General features: G+C 31.8%; 11 protein-coding genes across 11 annotated transcripts; 5 read left to right on the top strand and 6 right to left on the bottom strand.

The window, feature by feature from the left end:
- Positions 1-38: 38 nt before the first annotated feature.
- Positions 39-2377, bottom strand: TVAGG3_0678470 (uncharacterized protein; the record flags this gene model as incomplete). The annotated part of the gene is made up of 1 exon (XM_001581162.1): positions 97-2367. The coding sequence occupies one exon, from the start codon at positions 2365-2367 to the stop codon at positions 97-99; it is 2271 nt and encodes a 756-aa protein (XP_001581212.1).
- Positions 2378-4226: 1849 nt separating this feature from the next.
- On the top strand, positions 4227-5210 carry TVAGG3_0678460 (RNA binding; the record flags this gene model as incomplete). Its single annotated transcript, XM_001581161.2, has 1 exon — positions 4268-4876. One exon carries the CDS (start codon positions 4268-4270, stop codon positions 4874-4876), a length of 609 nt encoding a protein of 202 aa, XP_001581211.1.
- A 170-nt stretch (positions 5211-5380) lies between these two features.
- Positions 5381-6845, bottom strand: TVAGG3_0678450 (uncharacterized protein; the record flags this gene model as incomplete). The annotated part of the gene is made up of 1 exon (XM_001581160.1): positions 5415-6845. One exon carries the CDS (start codon positions 6843-6845, stop codon positions 5415-5417), a length of 1431 nt encoding a protein of 476 aa, XP_001581210.1.
- A 112-nt stretch (positions 6846-6957) lies between these two features.
- Positions 6958-8002, bottom strand: TVAGG3_0678440 (uncharacterized protein; the record flags this gene model as incomplete). The annotated part of the gene is made up of 1 exon (XM_001581159.1): positions 7151-8002. One exon carries the CDS (start codon positions 8000-8002, stop codon positions 7151-7153), a length of 852 nt encoding a protein of 283 aa, XP_001581209.1.
- A 295-nt stretch (positions 8003-8297) lies between these two features.
- Positions 8298-9835, top strand: TVAGG3_0678430 (guanine nucleotide exchange c9orf72 family; the record flags this gene model as incomplete). The annotated part of the gene is made up of 1 exon (XM_001581158.1): positions 8298-9569. One exon carries the CDS (start codon positions 8298-8300, stop codon positions 9567-9569), a length of 1272 nt encoding a protein of 423 aa, XP_001581208.1.
- A 176-nt stretch (positions 9836-10011) lies between these two features.
- On the top strand, positions 10012-11720 carry TVAGG3_0678420 (protein serine/threonine kinase protein; the record flags this gene model as incomplete). The annotated part of the gene is made up of 1 exon (XM_001581157.1): positions 10147-11640. The coding sequence occupies one exon, from the start codon at positions 10147-10149 to the stop codon at positions 11638-11640; it is 1494 nt and encodes a 497-aa protein (XP_001581207.1).
- Positions 11721-12407: 687 nt separating this feature from the next.
- On the bottom strand, positions 12408-12923 carry TVAGG3_0678410 (protein ubiquitination; the record flags this gene model as incomplete). The annotated part of the gene is made up of 1 exon (XM_001581156.1): positions 12408-12923. The coding sequence occupies one exon, from the start codon at positions 12921-12923 to the stop codon at positions 12408-12410; it is 516 nt and encodes a 171-aa protein (XP_001581206.1).
- Positions 12924-13373: 450 nt separating this feature from the next.
- TVAGG3_0678400 (protein ubiquitination) lies at positions 13374-13820 on the bottom strand (the record flags this gene model as incomplete). Its single annotated transcript, XM_001581155.1, has 1 exon — positions 13374-13820. The coding sequence occupies one exon, from the start codon at positions 13818-13820 to the stop codon at positions 13374-13376; it is 447 nt and encodes a 148-aa protein (XP_001581205.1).
- Positions 13821-14385: 565 nt separating this feature from the next.
- On the top strand, positions 14386-15329 carry TVAGG3_0678390 (factor VIII-associated gene 1 family protein; the record flags this gene model as incomplete). The annotated part of the gene is made up of 1 exon (XM_001581154.2): positions 14388-15311. The coding sequence occupies one exon, from the start codon at positions 14388-14390 to the stop codon at positions 15309-15311; it is 924 nt and encodes a 307-aa protein (XP_001581204.1).
- Positions 15330-15645: 316 nt separating this feature from the next.
- On the bottom strand, positions 15646-17364 carry TVAGG3_0678380 (spectrin binding; the record flags this gene model as incomplete). The annotated part of the gene is made up of 1 exon (XM_001581153.1): positions 15757-17364. The coding sequence occupies one exon, from the start codon at positions 17362-17364 to the stop codon at positions 15757-15759; it is 1608 nt and encodes a 535-aa protein (XP_001581203.1).
- Positions 17365-17413: 49 nt separating this feature from the next.
- Positions 17414-18696, top strand: TVAGG3_0678370 (protein farnesylation; the record flags this gene model as incomplete). The annotated part of the gene is made up of 1 exon (XM_001581152.1): positions 17414-18538. The coding sequence occupies one exon, from the start codon at positions 17414-17416 to the stop codon at positions 18536-18538; it is 1125 nt and encodes a 374-aa protein (XP_001581202.1).
- Between the last annotated feature and the right edge of the window lie 576 nt (positions 18697-19272).

Here is a 19272-nt window from a genome sequence, read left to right as displayed (position 1 = left end):
AACGATCGATATAAAAAATCAATCACATTGATGGTTATAAGCGCCTTATTTCTTAGGCTTCTTCTCAGAAGCTGATTTTGACTTTGATGAGTAAGATTAATAAGAATAGTACGATCCGCTGTCATCTGATTCAGAATAAGATATTCTTCGCTTTGGTTCTTTCGGTTTTTCTTCTGGTTTCTTTGGTTCTTTTGGTTTTTCTTCTGGTTTCTTTGGTTCTTCGGATTTTGGCTTCTTTTCTTCCTCTTTCGGTTTTTCTTCTGGTTTCTTTGGCTTCTTAGGCTGTGGTGAAGAAGAACTCTCTTCATCATCCCCTGCGTAAGATCTTTTTGGTTTAATTTCTGGTTTTGGTTTTGAATCTTTTGGTTTTTCATCAGATTTCTTTGGTTTCTTTGGTATTGGTGGTGTAGATGTCGAACTCTCTTCGTCATCCCCTGCATATGACCTCTTTGGCTTAAATTCTGGTTTTGGTTTTGAATCCTTTGTTTTTTCTGTAGGTTTCATCGGGGGAGGAGATGAATAAGAATAAGATTCATCGTCATCACCAGCATAAGACCTCTTTGGCTTTGAATCACTTGATTTAGGACTCTTTCCTGGTTTTTGTAGGGGGACTTCTTCTGATTCTTCATCAAGATGTAGTTTAACGTGTTTCTTTGGTGTTGTTGATGAAGAAGTATCTGAATCTGACTCACTTATATCTAATTTATTCGGCATTGGAGAAACTTGCAAAGGAACAGAATTGTCATTCGAATAGGAGTAGTAAGAATCACTTTTATCCTCATCTTCTGCCTTCAAATTCTCAATTAAAGGTTTATCTGGTGCTTTTGATGAATAAGAAGAGGTGCTTTCCTTCTCTTTAGGTTTTTCTGTGTCTCTTTCGTGAGAAATGATTGATGCTGGGTCAGTAATTGTTGAATCAGATTCCATATTTTCGTCATGAGGGATTTCTATTACAGGAATTTGAGGAATTTCTTCTTCAGTGTCTGAAGGTTCCTTAATAATTGATACTCTTTGTGGTGGAGGCTCTGTAGAAGAAGATTGAACTTTGATATCTGATTTTCCAGAAGAAATTGACTCCATTTCCTTTTCACTTTCATCAGTGTAGCTTAAAATGATCTGTACGCGGCTTGGAGATTGAGCTATTTGCTTTTCTGGTTCAGGAGTAGATTCGACTTCTTTTGGAGGTTCTTGAGGCTCAGAAGGAGCTGGAGCTGGTTGTATTGGTTCTACAATTGGCTCTTGTTGGTCATCAAGGAGTCCTCTTTCTTGTGCATTTTCTTCAATTTGTTTTACAGTTCTGTAGACCTTTGGAACCTTGCAGAAGCATGTGCGAATAATATAAACAGCAACTATAACTATGGCAACGACAACAAAAACGATCAAAATCAATAATAAAATTGTTCCGACTCCCCAGCCCCAATTATGAGCAGCTGGTGTTGGTCCTGGTGTCTTTATGTCTTCAACTATTCCACCAGCACTCGCATGGCATTCTTCTAATTCTGTGGCCTGATTTTGGTATAATTCTGGCGTTTGTATGTAAGTTTTATCGATTGAAACTGATGTAGGCATTGTAAAGTTTTCGGTGAATGCACATTTCTTTAATTTCAATGTTCCTTCGTAAATTAAAAATGGATTTTGGATTTTTTCGTTTGAAAAACATGATGAAGATATTATAAAGTCACCTACTACAGAAATTAAAGAGTTTCCTGCGTTATCAATGAAGTTATCGTGTTGAACATAACAAGCATACGGATCTCCGTTTAAATGTAGTGTAGAAATGCCGTAATTATCAATGAATGAGCATAATTGTAGTACTAGATTATAATTTGCAATAGCTGAGAAAGCTGCTCCGACGCCGTTTACTGAATTTGAAGAAAAATTAGCATTTTCTGCATAAATTCCTGGAGAATTTATATATGTAGATTGGTCACCTATCTCAGATTCAGCATTATTATTAATACATGATGATTGTGATATGAGAGCAGAGCCGTTGGAAGAACTTAAATATTGAAAATGCCCAGAACGCGCCAAACACTCTGTAAAGCAGGAATCAATGCATTGATAAATCACTGAATTTAATGATAAGATTGCGCCGCCTTTTGAGTTTGATCCAGTTGAAAAACAACTATTAAAATACGATTTTGATATTGTAAATTCGTATGTAACTGGGCCAGTGCATGAAACTGCACCTCCTCCCTCTGTATTTGAGCCTGTGATATCAATAAACTGAGCATCTGAGACACTAATAACGTCGACTAACGAATTGAATGAATAAGGAGTGGATATTGTGCCAGAAATATTACTAGAGAGCTGATTTGTTACCACATTCTTATTCAAATGTGATAAAAATAATGCTCGAGTAAACATCTGATTTTTCACAATATTTTAAAAAGTGACAAAGATATTTTTTTTATCAAAAATCAGAAATAATTGTGTCATTCTTTATTTAAAAAATAGCAAACACGCTTAAGGAGCTTACAAATTTGCTTTGACTGTCTATAACTCATCTCCAAACATCAATTATAGCATGATATTGATAAAATGTCTATCACAAACTATGATATGAACTCCATATTATAGATTTGGCAGTTTCATATTGATCAGAACTAAAATACAATGATAATATTATTTGAGAATGTATTTGATATCCATTTATATTAAAAGTCGATAATGGTCATTTCTGGACATGTCATTTGCTGTCACGTATTTCATCCAAGCAAGTCATAAAGCAGTATTTGAATTTTCAGCTTGAATATTAAATGATTCTAAATTGCAAGGTGAAAAGATTTAGAAAGGATCACATCCCTGTTTTCCATGAGTCAGACTGTAAATATTTATAAGCACATGTTTGGATTTTGGTAGATTTTGATACGCCACCACAAAATGTAGGCATAAATTGAATGATCCAAGGTAAAGAATAGCCATATTGACATTGAAGAGCAGCTAGCGCTAATATATAAGTTGGAAAAATTTTGTCGATCAAAATGGTTGATGGGGATGTTTTTTATTATTTCCTAAACAGTTTTTGATTTAATTGAAAAATTGAGTATATCACGGAAATAATATTAAAAACGTTCAAAACGAAAATTTATTTATTTTGAATTACTTAGTAGAATGACTTACGATGAATTAAGGGTTTCGTTTTGCGAAAAAAACGTACAATACGCAATTTCGCTAAAAAAACATTTAGCTAGCAATTTCGACCTTTGACTCCACTCAAGACGTCACTTTTTTAATTTTGCTGTATCATATTTTTGGAAAATCTTTATGAATATTATATAAAAAGTCTCTTTAATATCTATATTTCATATTTTTATCGATTTTTCAAGTTTTTGCGAAAAGTATTCAATTATTTTTGCTATTTGGTCGGGTAAATGTCAGATTTGCGACATTTTCTGATATGATATTCAGATTCTACGTTGATAATAATGCTTATAGAACCCTCTTGCTATTGTGTCAAAATTGCGAAACCGATAGCAAAAATATCTCGCAATATCAAAATTGAGATATTGAGTGAATTATGCATTATAGAGATTAAAAATCTGATTTGTGAAAACATCTCATCAGTTTCTAGCTAATTCAAAAATCTTTACTATCTTATTCGATTAAAATGAAAAGGGAATAGTTTCATTATGCTTTAAATGACAGCCTTATAATATAATCATAGTTTTCGCTCAATATGCAGCATTTTTTTTTCGAAATCTATGGTCAATGTCCTAAATACTGACTGCTTTGCATTCATATCTCTTACATTTTCTATACCCACATCACTATTCATTGCTATTCCTATCTTTTTCATTTTTGTTTGTTTCTCATAATTTCTCAAAAAACACGATAACTTGATATTTGTAAATATCATACTTTATAACGTAAATAAGAACTTGACCTATTAAGAAAAGCAGTAATGAAAAGAAAATCTGAAATTCATAAAAATTACAAGTTTCTGATGACAATTAGCTTAATTAAACCAGGTACAAGATTATATAATTGTATTTTCTATCCAATTATCCATATAATATCTTATCCAGAAAAAATAACTTGATCAATACCAAATGATCTTTTAACTAGTAAATAAAGTATTTTCTTTACACACACACTGTATATCATAGTTTTTTTTTGGTTTCGCAAAACATCCAAAAACAAATATGCTATAAAAGTGACAATTTTAGCAAAACGAAACCCTTAGATGAATAAAAATTTTAAAATGTGACAGATAGATAATCGGTCTGTAAACAATTGAATTTTTCTACCATTTTTTTCTCAGAGAATGTCGGGAGACGAAGGCAGCAATCATGAGTCCGATCACCAGTCCGGAGCCGAAGAGCAGCAAAAGCCAGAGCAAAAGGAAGAGCAGGCCGAGCAGCCACAGCAAGATGACAAGGAAAAGAAACCAGAAACAATTACCGTTCATGTTGGTAACCTCTCTTTTGAGACAACCGAGGAGTCCTTAAAGATCAAGTTCTCCGAATTTGGTAATGTTATCTCCAGTAGAATCCCAGTACGTGCCCAGTCAGGCAAATCCAAAGGTTTCGGTTTCATTGAGTACGCTACCCAGGAAGAAGCAGATAAGGCTATTGCTGAAATGAACAAGAAGGAATTCGAAGGTCGTACGATTGTTGTCGATATCTCCAGAGGACGTTCAGAGAGAAGAAGTAGCGAACGTAGAGGAAGACGTGATGATGATTACGATCGTCGCAGTGATCGCCGCGATGACCGTCGTCGCCGTGATTATGATGACTATGACCGCAGAAGCAGAAGGCGCGATTATGATGACTACGATGATAGAAGAAGCAGAAGACGCGACTACGATGATTACGATGACTACAGAGGACGTGGACGTGATTATGATGACCGCCGCCGTGATTCCCGCTACTAAAGTTTTTATTCATTGAATCCTGGGTTTGCTTACATTTGTAATTGGTTGAAAGTAAAACATTGTCCAATAAGGGCCCTTATTGACATTACATCCGTATTCCAGATATAAGACAGGAAATAATCTTACGAAAATCTTTTCCCAAAAAAATTTCTTCGCAACCGAACATTTCACCTACATTTCATAATAACTATCCATAATGATCTACTTCTACAGAACAGATTTCTATTTTTCCAAAGACCATTTATCTTTTTAAATTTTTTTTACCATTTTTATAATATATTATGTTTATTTTATATTATTTTAATTACTCTAGGTATCTCCCCTTAAATTTTTATCTATCCCTTTCTAAATTATTTTTTTTTCAATCCAATAAATTATCTGTCAATTCAATCATGACATGCAGTAATAAACTGTTCTGAAAAAGTATTGGTATCGCTATCAGAAAATACATTTTGTGTGAACATTATGAAATAATAAAATAAAAATACAAACATTTATTAAACGCAACAAAATAATATATATTGCAAATAGCAATAAATCAAAATATAACTCTTCTTTTCCTTTCTTTCATTAGGGGTACATGTAATCCTGCTCCAATTATGGCAATTTTAGTATATTCGATTGTTTGTTCTATATTCTTTCTTTGTGTCTTAAGTTTTCCTATCTTAAAGATCAAGTTATTGATTTGATCTTCTCTACTACTGTTTTCCGCTCTACCTTGCTCAGCATTTCTTTTAACTTCGCTTTGGTTAATCTTTTGTAAGTCTGAGAGCTTTACTTTGAGCTGATTCTTCTCGTATCTAAGTGTATCTATTTCATTCCTAATTCTAGAAATAACTCCTGGCCTCAAAAACTTCTTTAGTTTTTCCGATTCAGACTCAATTTCTGTGATTCTCTTCAAAGCATTTTGAAGTTTTGTATTCCTTTCTTTGAATTTAAGTTTGCAAGATTGCATTTCTCCAACGAGCTGAGGAACATCTGGAGTATCTCTCCTCTGCAATCTTGCAATCTGTTCTTTCATTAAATGTATGTTTTGCTCCAAATCTGCTTGCTTTTTCATCAATAATGATAGTTCTTTATTATATCTTGCAATTGTTTCATCTAATTGGTTTATTGTATTATGGCGATGTGATCTCGTGTGTTCGAGCCATTCAATGTTATTAGCTTTTCCTAAGTATTCTTTCTTTTTGTTCTTGGCTAATTCTGTTGTTGCTTTTGCTCTTGAAATATTCGCATTTGTTGTATTTAAAATATCTCTAACTCTTGAATGTGCATCAAATATCGCCATGCATCTCTTTAGTTCGGTTTGAATTTCTCTTTGTTTTTCTTTGTCCTCTAGATCTGGAATGTCGTGTTCTTCGGAATCATCGAAATGGAATACTGGTTTATTCTGTTTTTCTTCTTTAACTTCAAAAGAAACTAGCTCACCCAACTCAAGGGTAGGTTTTAACAGCTCGATAGTTGGTTTTGAGTCAATTTGAGGTAAACTTGCTAATGATAAATTTGATTGATCTAATATTATGGAAGACTTTCTGTATTGTTGACTTGCAGCTTGTTCTTGCATCTTTTTATTGAATGTATCAATCTTTTCTTCTTTTGCTTGAATATCAAGTTCAATTTCGTCAATTAGTTTGTTAAGATGCTTCAATTCCATTTGGTTATGTGATTCTTCGGCTGCTAAACTTGGATTAGCGAGGATTTGTTCTTGTTTTTTAATCTCTCTATTAATTTCTCCCCTTTTGTACATTTCATTTCGGATTTCTTGTTCAATTCTAGAACTTTCTTGTATTATCTGTTGTAATTTATAATTTTCTTCGAGATTTTTCTGTTTAATTTGGTTGATCAACTCATTTTCGTTATTAAAGCTTACTCTTAAGGAATTAAGTTTAGCCTCTAAACGTTCAATCTTGTTTTTAAGCTTCTCCTTTTGTCGGGCAGTTCCACCTGTCGACAATGGAGAAGCATACATAATATTTTGAATGGAAAATTGAGAGAATAAGAATAGAAACAATATAAAAAGTCAAATAAAGTTTGAAATACTGGAAAAATTGTGTGTAACGGATAATTGTAATTACATCACTATGCATTTGAAAGAATATAGAAGAAGGGATGTATTGAGTAGATGGAGGTAGAAAAAACTAGATACTAATTAGGTGTCAATAAAAAGAATTATAAATATACATTTATTATACGCATAACAAAGGATAATTCAAAGGGTTAAACAATATATATGCATCAGATGGTAAAAATATCAAGAAATAAACAAAAATAAAGTTAATTATATTTTCTCTTTTTCTTTCCAACAGTCCATACTTGTAATTTATACAAAATATTAATCACCTTCAGCCAAATGCTTGAATAAATTGAATAGAATAATGATGGATTGAAATCAGAAAATATATAAACTTTGTTATAGATTGTTAATGAGCATTTGCGGGAAAGTAGGTCTATTTCTGGTGCTGCTTTTTGGCCAGTTGAGTGTAATCTTGAAAATATAATCATTCCAGCTGGTTTATAAATAAAAATCGGAATACTATAGCAAATTTTGTTGTAAAATGGTAAACTAACTGAATTCATAGGTGTAGCAAGAATAATGAACTGTTTTTCGTAATTTTGGAAGTCGAACAATTCTTGATCCATAAATTTGGAATTAATAACATAATTTCCTTTAGCATAGAGCACACTGAGTTTAAAGTTCTCGATAACGTCATTCTGACTGATAAAATACCTGCAATTTGGTATAGAAACTTTTAATTCATCAAAACGCTTAATCAATGGAGAATCTGCTGGGAAAATACAAAGTATTTCGAATGATTTATTTTGGATTGGTGAATTATTGAGTTTTTCGATATATTGTTCAATTTCTACTTTAGCTTCTTGAATTTTGTGGGCATTTACTTGTACAGTTATGGTTAAATTTATTTTTTTGGATGGTTCGACATTTATTTCTGGATTTTCTATATATTGTGGTGTATCTTTATTTCGAATCACACTGTAAATCTGTAATTCTGCTGGTGTTGTATCACTAAAATACACTTGAAAAGACGTGATTACTAGTAATATAAAAATTGCTATTACTACAATAATCAAAAGTATAAACACATCAAGAGAAATTCCTTCACTCATAAAAAATGATGAATAAATGATAGGCTATACTAAGCTGGAGTTGTATTCATGAGGTCATTGAAATGAAATATAATTAGTTACCAATGATGTCTGTCGCAAAAAAAATATCAAAATAAATTACTTTGTATTCATAGTCTTATATTAAAAATATTATCTTATTAGCTAAAATGAAATTGATTTGCACATTTAATTTTAATGAGAATAAATTTTTCTTTCTTAAAATTAAAATATGAATAAAATATTAATTATTTTTCCTCAATTTTTATCTATAGCAAATCTGTCAAAAAATTTTTTGATGACTGAAGTTTTATTGAATCTTCCGCAAGAAGGGGATCCGATTGTCGCAGTATCAATAAGCGACTTCGATATATTATCAGGATCGAAATTAGTTTATCTTTGGAAGTACACACACGAAAATATAACAGAACAGTTAATATCCTTATCAAGAATGACACTCAGTACACTCCCAAGACAAAAAGAAAGCGCATTTAATAAATTTTTAACTACTGTTCTTGATATTGCTTCATCAGATTGGTTTGTTGTCAATACAATCTTCAAAGTTCCGAAAAGTAAACCTCAACAACTAGATGTATATTACTCTGTTGCAATAATCTTTAAATCGAGTCAATTCAAGAAAGTTCAACACGTAATTGAAGCAACTAAATACTACGCCCAACATATTGTTCATGCTTCTCAACTATTACTCTCTCGTTCTGAACCATTTGAAAAATTAACAGATTTAGTTCAATGCGCAGTTATTGATATCTCAAAACTATTTCATGTTGGAGTTAAGCCTTTAGATTTCCAAATTGACCCGGCTGAGCAATCTTTATACGCTCAAATCCTCACCGCCCATCTCAGAGGTCAAATGAATACAATATTTGAAGTAAATTCTTTTTCAGAATGCGAAAGATTCTTCAATTTCTTAACACATTTTACCCTTCCTGAATATCTTCAATATTCAAGTGCAGAACTTCGCTCCAGACCGAACATGTTTTTGCATTTACAAGTAATCCAAAAACAAAACTATCCCGCAGAAGAAATCCTTCTGCAATCAACAACTGCTCGTGCATTAGTTAGATTGCCGGAGAAAATTGTATTAGTTACCCCTGCTCAATCAACTCAAATTGCAGCATCAGAAGAATTCAAAGAGATTAGAGCAGCCATATCCGTTATCGACGATCCAGACCAAAGGAAAAAGAAGATAAAGACAAGAACAGTAAATTACAAAGCAAAATCAATAAGTTCAACTCAGCAAATCGCAACTGCCCTCAAATTGTTAGAAGAAGTTCAGTCACCTACTAAATCTCTTGTTTGCGAGCAAAAATTAGCTGTTTTTGTTCGAACTGCAATATCTCTCATTGCAATTGTAACAGATTACTTAGAAGATAACAATTCTACAAAACTAACTCATGAACAGACTCATGAGCTCCTCAAAACCTTGAAACTCAAAGATAAAAATGATCTTGATATTATATTGGCTTTTGCAGCAATTTATGACGACGCAATATTTGATAAGATACCTCTAATTAAAGAGCAAAAGTCTATTTTCAGTATTGACTTGTAATTTTGTAATTGTTATTTTATAAAAAAAATTTATGTTAATATTTTACATATTGTAATGCGCACATGAAACATACAAATACTACATAGCATATTTTGATCGAGGATTTAAGTAAACACCTGTTATGATTTCTAACATTGCAATTTGAGGTTAAATCTGCTTATAAAACCAAAATAATCAGATCATTTAACAATATTGATTTATATAGTGTCAATCCATATCAAAAACAATCTGAAATATTAGTAAACTGTCTGAATTTATGAAACTCATTTTCGGTTAAATTCTTTTTTTAAACGCCACTTACAAGATAAGATTACAGACAATGTAGTTGTCTAATTAATATTTTTCAAAGTAATAAAATTTTGATGGGAAAATTTCTCCAAAAATCCTTTTCAAATTTTTGTCAAACCGTAAAATCATTTCAAAATAATAGAAAAAATCTAGTCCATTCGCATCGATCATAGATTACTGGGCATTAATAATATTCGTAAAAATAACCTTCTTGCATTCAACGTTGATCGAGGAATGAATTTTTTTTTCTTGGAAGTGAGAAAGAAAACATGACAACTTCAGAAAATTTATGGATACTCCTCATGCACCTACAGAACAGAAAATTGGTCCTTACATTGTCATCAGGACTCTCGGAGAAGGCATAACAGGCAAAGTCAAACTTGCTGTTAATAAAGAAACAAATGAAAACGTCGCTATTAAAATTATTCCAAAATCAAGTTTCGAGAAACGTGCTGATCTCCAAGAGAAAGTTCATCGAGAGTGCGCTTTAATGCGTTTGACTGATCATCCCAATATATTAAAGCTATTGGCTTATTATGAATCAGCGCGTCATATTTATATTGTTCTTGAATATGCGAAGCAAGGTGAATTATTCGATTATCTTATATCAAGGCGTGTCCTCCCTGAAGATCAGGCTTTAGATTTCTTCAGACAAATTATTTTAGCCATTGAATATCTTCATTCCTTTGGTATTTGCCATCGTGATCTTAAGCCCGAAAACATTCTTTTAGATGAATACACACGAGTTAAAATAGCCGATTTCGGGTTTGCAAGATGGGTTCGTTCTAATATTGCAGAAACTTCCTGTGGTTCACCTCATTACGCCGCTCCAGAGGTAATCAACGGCCATCCATATGATGGAAGGAAAGCCGATATTTGGAGCTGCGGAATTATTTTGTTTGCTCTTTTAGCTGGTTATTTGCCGTTTGATGATCCATCGATTCGTACTCTTCTACACAAAGTAAAACGTGGAAGCTTCCAAATGCCTAGATTCCGTCCCGAAATTCAAGATTTGATACAAAAGATTTTAACTGTTGATCCACAAAACAGAATTACGATACCTGAGATCAAACAACACCCAGCATTCAGGTTAGGATTAAATGAAAGTTACATCTTTCCAAGCCCAGTTCAATATAGTAATCTCGAACCAATAGATATCAAAACAATCAAACCAGAATTACTCGATAACCTTCGTCAGATTGGCTTCAAAGACGATGAACTCGAAACCCAATTAAGCTCAACGGAAAATACAATGGCAAAAGTCTTCCTTTCGATGTTACAAGAAAGATTCGATCCAGACTCACTTCCATGGAATCAATTAGCAGTATCCGAAGCAAATGAACTCAGCCAAGAACCTATTATGCATGCTTCCAAAGTTCCAAAGTTCAATAAAAATTCGACAGATGCTTTCCAGCGACACATTGTTTCTCCTTCGGAAAGTTATTCTATGGGTGCAATGTCTATTGCAAACCAGTCAGAATGGACCCTTGTCGAAGACTACGACGCAATAATAGAAGATGTATTTGATACTTACGGCGCAAGTATATGGCAAGTTATGTACAATATACAGACATTCCTCAATACTAATGGAATGCAGTGGTTCCATCCGGATCCTCAGTCATTCATCGCAAGAAACGAAGAAACTAACTTCTACATAGCAATCGAAGCCACCTTTAGGACAACAGACGATGTTACAATCCTTGTTAGACTAAAGAGAGGCGATGAAGCAGAATTTAATTCAATTTTCGAATCTCTCAAATCTACTCTTGGTATTGCTGCTTAATATGATTTATATTTTGTTCGATCTAAAATATTTATTATATATATTCTATAATTCTTAAATTTTTTAAAATATAATTTTATTTAATATTTTTTTTTCTCCTCTCATAAACTTTGAATCATATAGTTAGTACCAGAATCTCATTGATTGAGAAAAATTAGAAGTTTTCGGGTAAAATATATTATTACTGAAAGAATATATCATAAAATGGAATATTATTAATGAAAGAAGTTTCTATTCTATATTATTCTATATTGTATAATATTATTAATCTATTATTAATTAAAGAATATATCATAAAATGAAATAATAGATTCTTTATTAGTAATATACAAACTTTGGATAACTTTTGGACAAAGCCTATCCCAGCAATTTGATAGACTTCTAAAATTGGACTATATTTTAGTGTATTTTTAGCAATGTTATGTCACCATCGTGTGCTCTAACATCTCAAATCTCCTCAATTATTTCTCATATAACAGCAAAAACTTGAAATGCGTTATGATGGGAAATCAAAATAAGTTGCTGATTAATTGTCTTCAGATTCTGCAAATACGAATAATACTGCAAAATTCACGAATTGAGAATGAATTCAATGACATATGGATAAATATATTAGTTAAAAAAGACGAGAATCCATAAAAATATGTCAAAGAAATTGAAATAGGGATATCTTGGAAGAAAAAGAATTTCTTCGATTTAAATATAGTTTGCTATAATCTGAAACAATAGAATTTTTAATTTCTTGATTGTAATCCAGTTTAATTGTTTCAATTGATGCTACAAGCAGAAATACAACCCACTTGCTCCATAGGATAAGAAGCAAGAAGCTGCGCTACGGCAATTTTATTATTCTTTATTGCATCCTGGAGAGGAGTTAGCCCATGCCTATCTTTTGCATTAACATCTGCGCCAAGCGATATAAGAAGTCTTGAAATATCTGGATGGCGAACCACAGCATAATGAAGAGGTGTTTTCCCTTCCTTAGTTTTTGAGTTGACATTAATTCCAGATGAAATAAGTATTTCAGCTATTTCTTGGGCAACACAATTATAGACTGCAAAATGAAGAGCATTTCTTCCGTATTTGTCTTTCGCATTTACATTTACACCATATGAACGAAGAAGTTTTACCATCTTTGAACTTTTTGCAAGGTGAAGAGGAGGTATTCTATTAATATCTTTCGCATTAACTTCAACACCATGCCATAATAGAACTTCAGCTGATTCAACACTGTCATATTTTACTGCAATATGAAGAGCAGAAAATCTCCATCCAAAACGCATTTTCTTTACATCTGCTCCATGTGCAATGAAAAATTCCAAAAGGCAAACAAAATTATATTTTATGGAATAAAAAACACAATGGTTTAATTGAAAATCTTCATGTTGAATTAAATAAATAAAAAATACCTGAATATTGTTGTACATTTTGCAAGAATATAAATCAATCTCATAGTTGTAATGATTCTGTATAAACATAACAAAGTCAATATTATGTGATATAATTGCAAATTCCATACCTAAATTATAATGAGGTGGTTGATATTTCAAACATTCATTTAAAATATCTGGATTTCCACTTAAGAAAGAAAACAAAACACATTTATATGAAATGATAAAGTTATATTTTGTTCTTAAAAACTTAAAGCATTTGACAGCTCCATGATAGCAACAAAATTCAAGAAGTGTTAATCCCATTCTACTATATGGATAATATTTACGAAATCTATTATATTAATTTTCATCAAATCCTTCTCTTTCGGTGAATGCAATGAATGCTTGAATATCATCATCCATAATTGCTCTGAAAATCGTGTTTTCTTCATGAAATTCTAACAAAGTTGAAATATCAGATTTATTTTGAAGCTCATATTCTAAACGAAATAATTCATTGAAAAGAGGTGTGAGATTATCAAGCGTCTTTGGTTGATATTTGTTATAGATTATTTTGAATAATGCCCAATATGATCTTAAAAAACGATTGTTATAAATTGCTGCACAAGAAATAGCACTAAGAATTTGAGATGGTGTGAATACTTTCATTTTAATCAAATTCCTTTTTATTTCTTTGTAAATACGAGTTATTTCATCTTGCGTCTTTGCTTTAAGTCTGTACAATGCTTTTAAAGTAACAATCGCATCATGGAATACTTCCAAGAATTCTTCATAAGTGATGCTCATAAAAAAATAAAAACTTTTGGTGGTAAATTTATTTATTCAGGAAAAAAAAACTTTGTAAATGAGCTACTAGTTATAATATTGATACACACAATTGGAAGGAAACACAGTGACGAGTAAATATGAATTTGGAATTTGCAGTAAAAATTCTAGAATTCATTCTTTTCATGCTTTTTAATAATTTGGACTAGTTTGAGAGACATGCATAGCTACATCTTCCTAAAATTCTTGTTTACTGGATTATATGAGTGCAATTGCATCTTCCTTTGCTTCATTCTGTCGAATCTTGATTTGTTGGCTTTTTCAATTTAACACTGATCTGCAAAAGTGTATATGCACCGTTCATTTTGAAAAATTTGGTGATTGAAAGCATGCTTGATTAATAAAGCACATTTCTTATTATGAATTACTCTGAAATTGGAAAAATTCATTAATAAATCGGAGAATTGGAGTGAGTTCGTGATGCATCAGAAATGTTTTTTCCATCTCTAAACATGATCCTAAAGTAAAGTCTGATCCTAAAAAATGAAATCAAAATTGAATTTCTGAAGTTTACAAAATTAGACAGCGATGACGTTTTATAAGCGCTTTGATGAGATATCAGCCAAACTTACAAAGCTTTTCCGTACTAAGAATTCGCTCAAGGAAACCGCTGCCGAATTTGACGAACTTTCCAGGACTCAAGACGAAGAAAATCCGTTCGAATGCGGACTTGTCGCTCTTGCAAAGTTCGGAGAAATGCAATGTTGGCAAAAAATCGAAGACAAACAACATACAGTTAGAACTGCTGTTAAAGCAGCTCGTTTATTTATCAAATCTGCAAATTTCAATTTTAGCATTTCAAGAAATCTTCGCGATACATGGTCAGACCCATTAGCTGATGGACTTCATTGCTATCGTGTAGCAGCTGATGTACTTAAATCCGATAATAAACCAAATCTTGCTGTAGTTTTACTTCTTGAGCTTGGAAAGACAGAAGCTCAATTCGATCTTCTCCACTATGCAGGAAATACATACGAAGAAGCTGCAAATCTTTGCTTAGAACAACATCTTTCACCTCCACTTCTATTCGATTCTGTTTTTAACTGTGTTGACTGCTATAGCAGAGGTGACAGACTAGATCTTGCTCTGTTGGTTGTCGATCGAGTCCAAACTAAACTTGGAGAGGAAAATAATGACCAAATTAACTCTTCACAATTAATGAAGGCTCAATTGACAAATATTAAGATACTTAAAGCCCAATTACTTCTTGCAGCCTTCAAATACCAGGATTGCATTACATATGCTGAAAAGAACCTTGAACAAGGCGTTGCAGAGTTATTCAAGCAGTTATGCGATGCAACAAAGTCAAACCAAATCGCTGTTATTGATGCAATTATCAACCAAGCTAGAAGTTCAAATTACTTCACAGAATTACAGATTTCTTTGTTTGAGAGACACCACTTCCTTTTGTCTAAGAGTGTCGAGGCAGCATATGCAGAATTGTCCCAATAAACTCTTCTTAAATATTTGCTTTTTATTTTTATTATTTTTTTGACATTTTCTCAATTTTTTTTGACAGGGTTTGTCAGTAACCATTATATTGAGATTGAAATAAATCACTTCATTGATGTATTAGCAATTATATTAGCCAATTCATTGCGACTGATATTATTAGATTTGCAATGAAAAATGTTTAATAAATATCATATAAAGTTGCATTTTAGTTAATTATGATTTGATAGTGTACCAGAAGTAATAAGTGCACATCTAGTGTTTCATAAAAAAAGAGTCATCCGAACTAATTTTTATTAATCTTTATTTCTAAATAATTTTAAATTATAATAGAGAATGATGTAATTCGGAGATATCAAATCTACACAAGGAATTCTATATAATATTAGATTTTTTTATTATTTTATTAGTCTCATTAATTACAAATATATAATAGATGATGATTTTACGCACCGTGAGAAATTAAAAGGTCTACTATTTCGGTTAGTTCCAATTCATTTGCATAATCAAAGGTAGTTTTGCCTGATTTGTCTTTAGCTTTGACATCGGCATAGTGCAAAATGAGGTATTTCGCTGTATATTCACATCCGTTTTCAATAGCAAATATAAGTGGTGTTTTATTATCATTATCTTTTGCATTAATATCAGCACCATGCTTCAAAAGGAATTCTGTCATTTCTACATCATTCCAAATTGCTGTAAAAAATAAAGACGTTTGACCAGACATATTTTTTTCATCTACAAATGCTCCATGGGAAATTAGAACTTCTGCTGCTTCTATACTATTATGTTCTGAAGCATGGTGTAGAACTGTATTTCCGTTGACATCTTTTGCAGTCACATCTGCACCATTTGAAATAAGAAGCTCCACAATTTCCATATTGTTCGTAATTGCTGCATAATGAATAGGAGTCCATTCATTAAAATATGTCTTTGAATTGACATCTGAATTATGTAAGATGAGGACTTCAACATTTTCTTTACTGTTTGTTTTGGCTGCATAATGAAGAGGAATCAAATTATCACAATCTCGTACATCAACTTTTGCTCCATGGGAAATGAAAAGTTCAGTAATTTCCTTGCATCCACTATATGCTGCATTACAAAGAGCAGTTGTTTCACAGGCTTCATTTTCATTGATATTATCACATTGTGAAATAAAATATTCACAAAGAGATGGAAGATGAAAAAGTGGAGATGAAACTAAACAATTTTGTATATCATTAGTTTGGTCGAAATAAACCAAAAATGCATGAAGATTATTATGTTTGCAACAATCTTCAGGATCGATCGTTAATTCATATTCATTCATCAAATATGAAATGAAATCAATGTTATGTGATATGATTGAATATTCCATACATTGATATAATGGTTTTTGCACCTTTAAACATTCATTCACGATATCAGGAACTCCGCTTAAAAATGAAAACATAAGGCATTGATATGTTATTTCTTGATTGTATTTTGTTCTTAATAATTTGAAACAATTAACGGCTCCATGATAACAACATAATTCGAGATATGAATACTCAAGAGGTTCTGGATAAAAATTACTAAACTCTTCTGCATGATTTACATCAAATCCATCGATTTCTGTGAATAATATAAACATCTTTAAATCATCTTCCATTATTGCTTTGTAAATAGTATTTTCTTCATGAATATTAATGGAAATATTTTGAGATTCATAATCTTTTAAATAAAACGCGTTATCAAAATCAAGAATAATTCCACATTCTTTATAAACAAAGTAATTAAGAATGGCTGAAATCCTATGTATTGTTTTTATATGATATTCTTGAATAATCTTTTTGAATAAGGATAAATATGATTTCAAATACCTGTTATTGAATTTTGAAGCATCGGAAATAATCATACAAAAAGATTCTGGCGTGTATAGTTTAGTATCAATCATTTTAATTTTTATATCTTTGTAAATTTTGTCGATTTCGGTTTCATCGAATGTTTTTAGTCGGTATATCGTGTTCATAAGCTCGATATGATCTTTACTCAACTCCAAGAGCTTATTAAAATCCTTTTCAGATACCATAAAAAAATTTAAACCCCAAAATAAAAATTTCAGACCCCATTTTATTTTAATGGATTTTGATTTATATACTTTGGAATATGATGATGAAGGAATTCCAACAAAAACCTCCGAAATGCAAAAGGAGAAGTGCAATTATATAAAATGTCTTAGATCAAGAACCGTAGATTGGAATCTTGGTGATCATATTGGTTTTCTTTCAAATTTAATTAATAAATCATCAGTGAAAGGTCAAAGATCCGAGTCTATAATACCAGTTTATGCAGCATATTCATTAGCTGCATTTCCAATTCTTGGAATTGATCAAAGTGAAAAATTTCCAATGGTGCGTTCAAAAATGGAACAGTTTTTATCACACAGAATGACAGAGTCAGGCCAATTTTCTGGATTTTCAGAGGATAATTGCAATATTATTACAAACTTGCAAGCAATTACAGCCTTATCCATATGTGGCGATGAAAATGCATATAAGTTAATAGATAGATCCAAAATGTATAACTTTCTTATGAGTCTGAAGCAAAATGATGGTTCATTTTCAGCTTCACTAGATTCTGAGATAGACTTACGCTCTACATACGCTGCACTTGCAATTGCAAACATTCTCAACATTATGACACCCGAATTAACAAAAGATGTTCTTAAATTTACTAAAAGTTGCTTTAATTACGACGGAGGCTTTTCTCCTACCCCATTTTGTGAGTCCCATGGCGGTTTTGTCCATTGTGGTGTCGGAATCCTATACATTTTGAACGCGTTAGACGAAATCGACCTAAATTTAGTTGTCAGATACATTGCAATGCGTCAAGATGAGTTCGCAGGAGGTTTTAATGGCCGCACGAACAAACTCGTTGATTCCTGCTACTCCTGGTGGATGGGAACAGCCGCCAGAATCATTTCAAACCATTTGAAAATCCCTGAATTTTGGAATGTCGACGCCATGTCCCAATACATTCTCAGGTCGTCACAGATACACAGTGGAGGGTTCTGTGACTCCCCTCCAAACGATCCTGATCCTTTACACACTTGTTATTCAATGGCCGGCCTTTGTGTTGTTGGATCTGGCGAAAGAGTTAAAGTGGTTTTGCCTGTTTTAGATTTGACTATTCCTGCTCCAAAGGAATCTGTCGATAGAATGAAAAAATACTTCTCTGACCAAGGAGTTTTTGTTTATAAATAATAATTTATACATGTTCAATACAGCCACTTTTTGGATTCCATTTAAAAAGTGTTCGTGTTGAATGTACAAATCAAAATTTATTTTTCTTGAGTTCAAAAAAATTCGAAGGATCATTATTTTTGTCCGGAAAAGTGACAATTTTTTTATTTTCAGGGGCATGCTAAAAAGATAAATTTTTAATTTAAAAAATAATCTCTTTATTATTTTATATTTAGAAGGTCCACAGTGGGCAAATAGTCAATACGAACATTTCATCGCATTGTGTCAATTTTTTCATTTATGATAACGTTGAACGATCCATTGGTAATTTTTATTTCAATTTTTGAAGTGATTGTTTGATTTTGACGATTCAAAATTTTCCTAAAATCTAATAAAGTAAAAAACATGTTTCGATGGACAAGAAAATATGAGACCTCAAAAAATAATGCAACATTATATTTTTGAATAGCTTACCTTTTTGCGAATCAAATCGTTTCGTGGAATCAAGTAGTATCTTGTAAATTTAAAATATCGATTAAACTTAATCGAATTTCACATAACTTTTCAAAGAATTGTTCGGATCCTTTCAATTTAAAATAGTTGAACTCTAAAATTTTTACAGGATTTTACAGAGAATTGAAACTATCAAAAACTATATCTGAGGATTTCATTTGACTTTCAAAATCAAAATGGAATTTGTCATGATGAAATTTTGAGTGTGATACATCATGCATATATTGAAAATGCAATAAATA

This window comes from Trichomonas vaginalis, chromosome III, assembly GCF_026262505.1.
Source record: "Trichomonas vaginalis G3 chromosome III, whole genome shotgun sequence".
In the NCBI taxonomy this organism is placed as follows: domain Eukaryota; phylum Parabasalia; order Trichomonadida; family Trichomonadidae; genus Trichomonas; species Trichomonas vaginalis.
The sequence above is the reverse complement of the archived record's forward strand: the minus strand, read 5'-3'. Positions and strand labels throughout refer to the sequence as shown.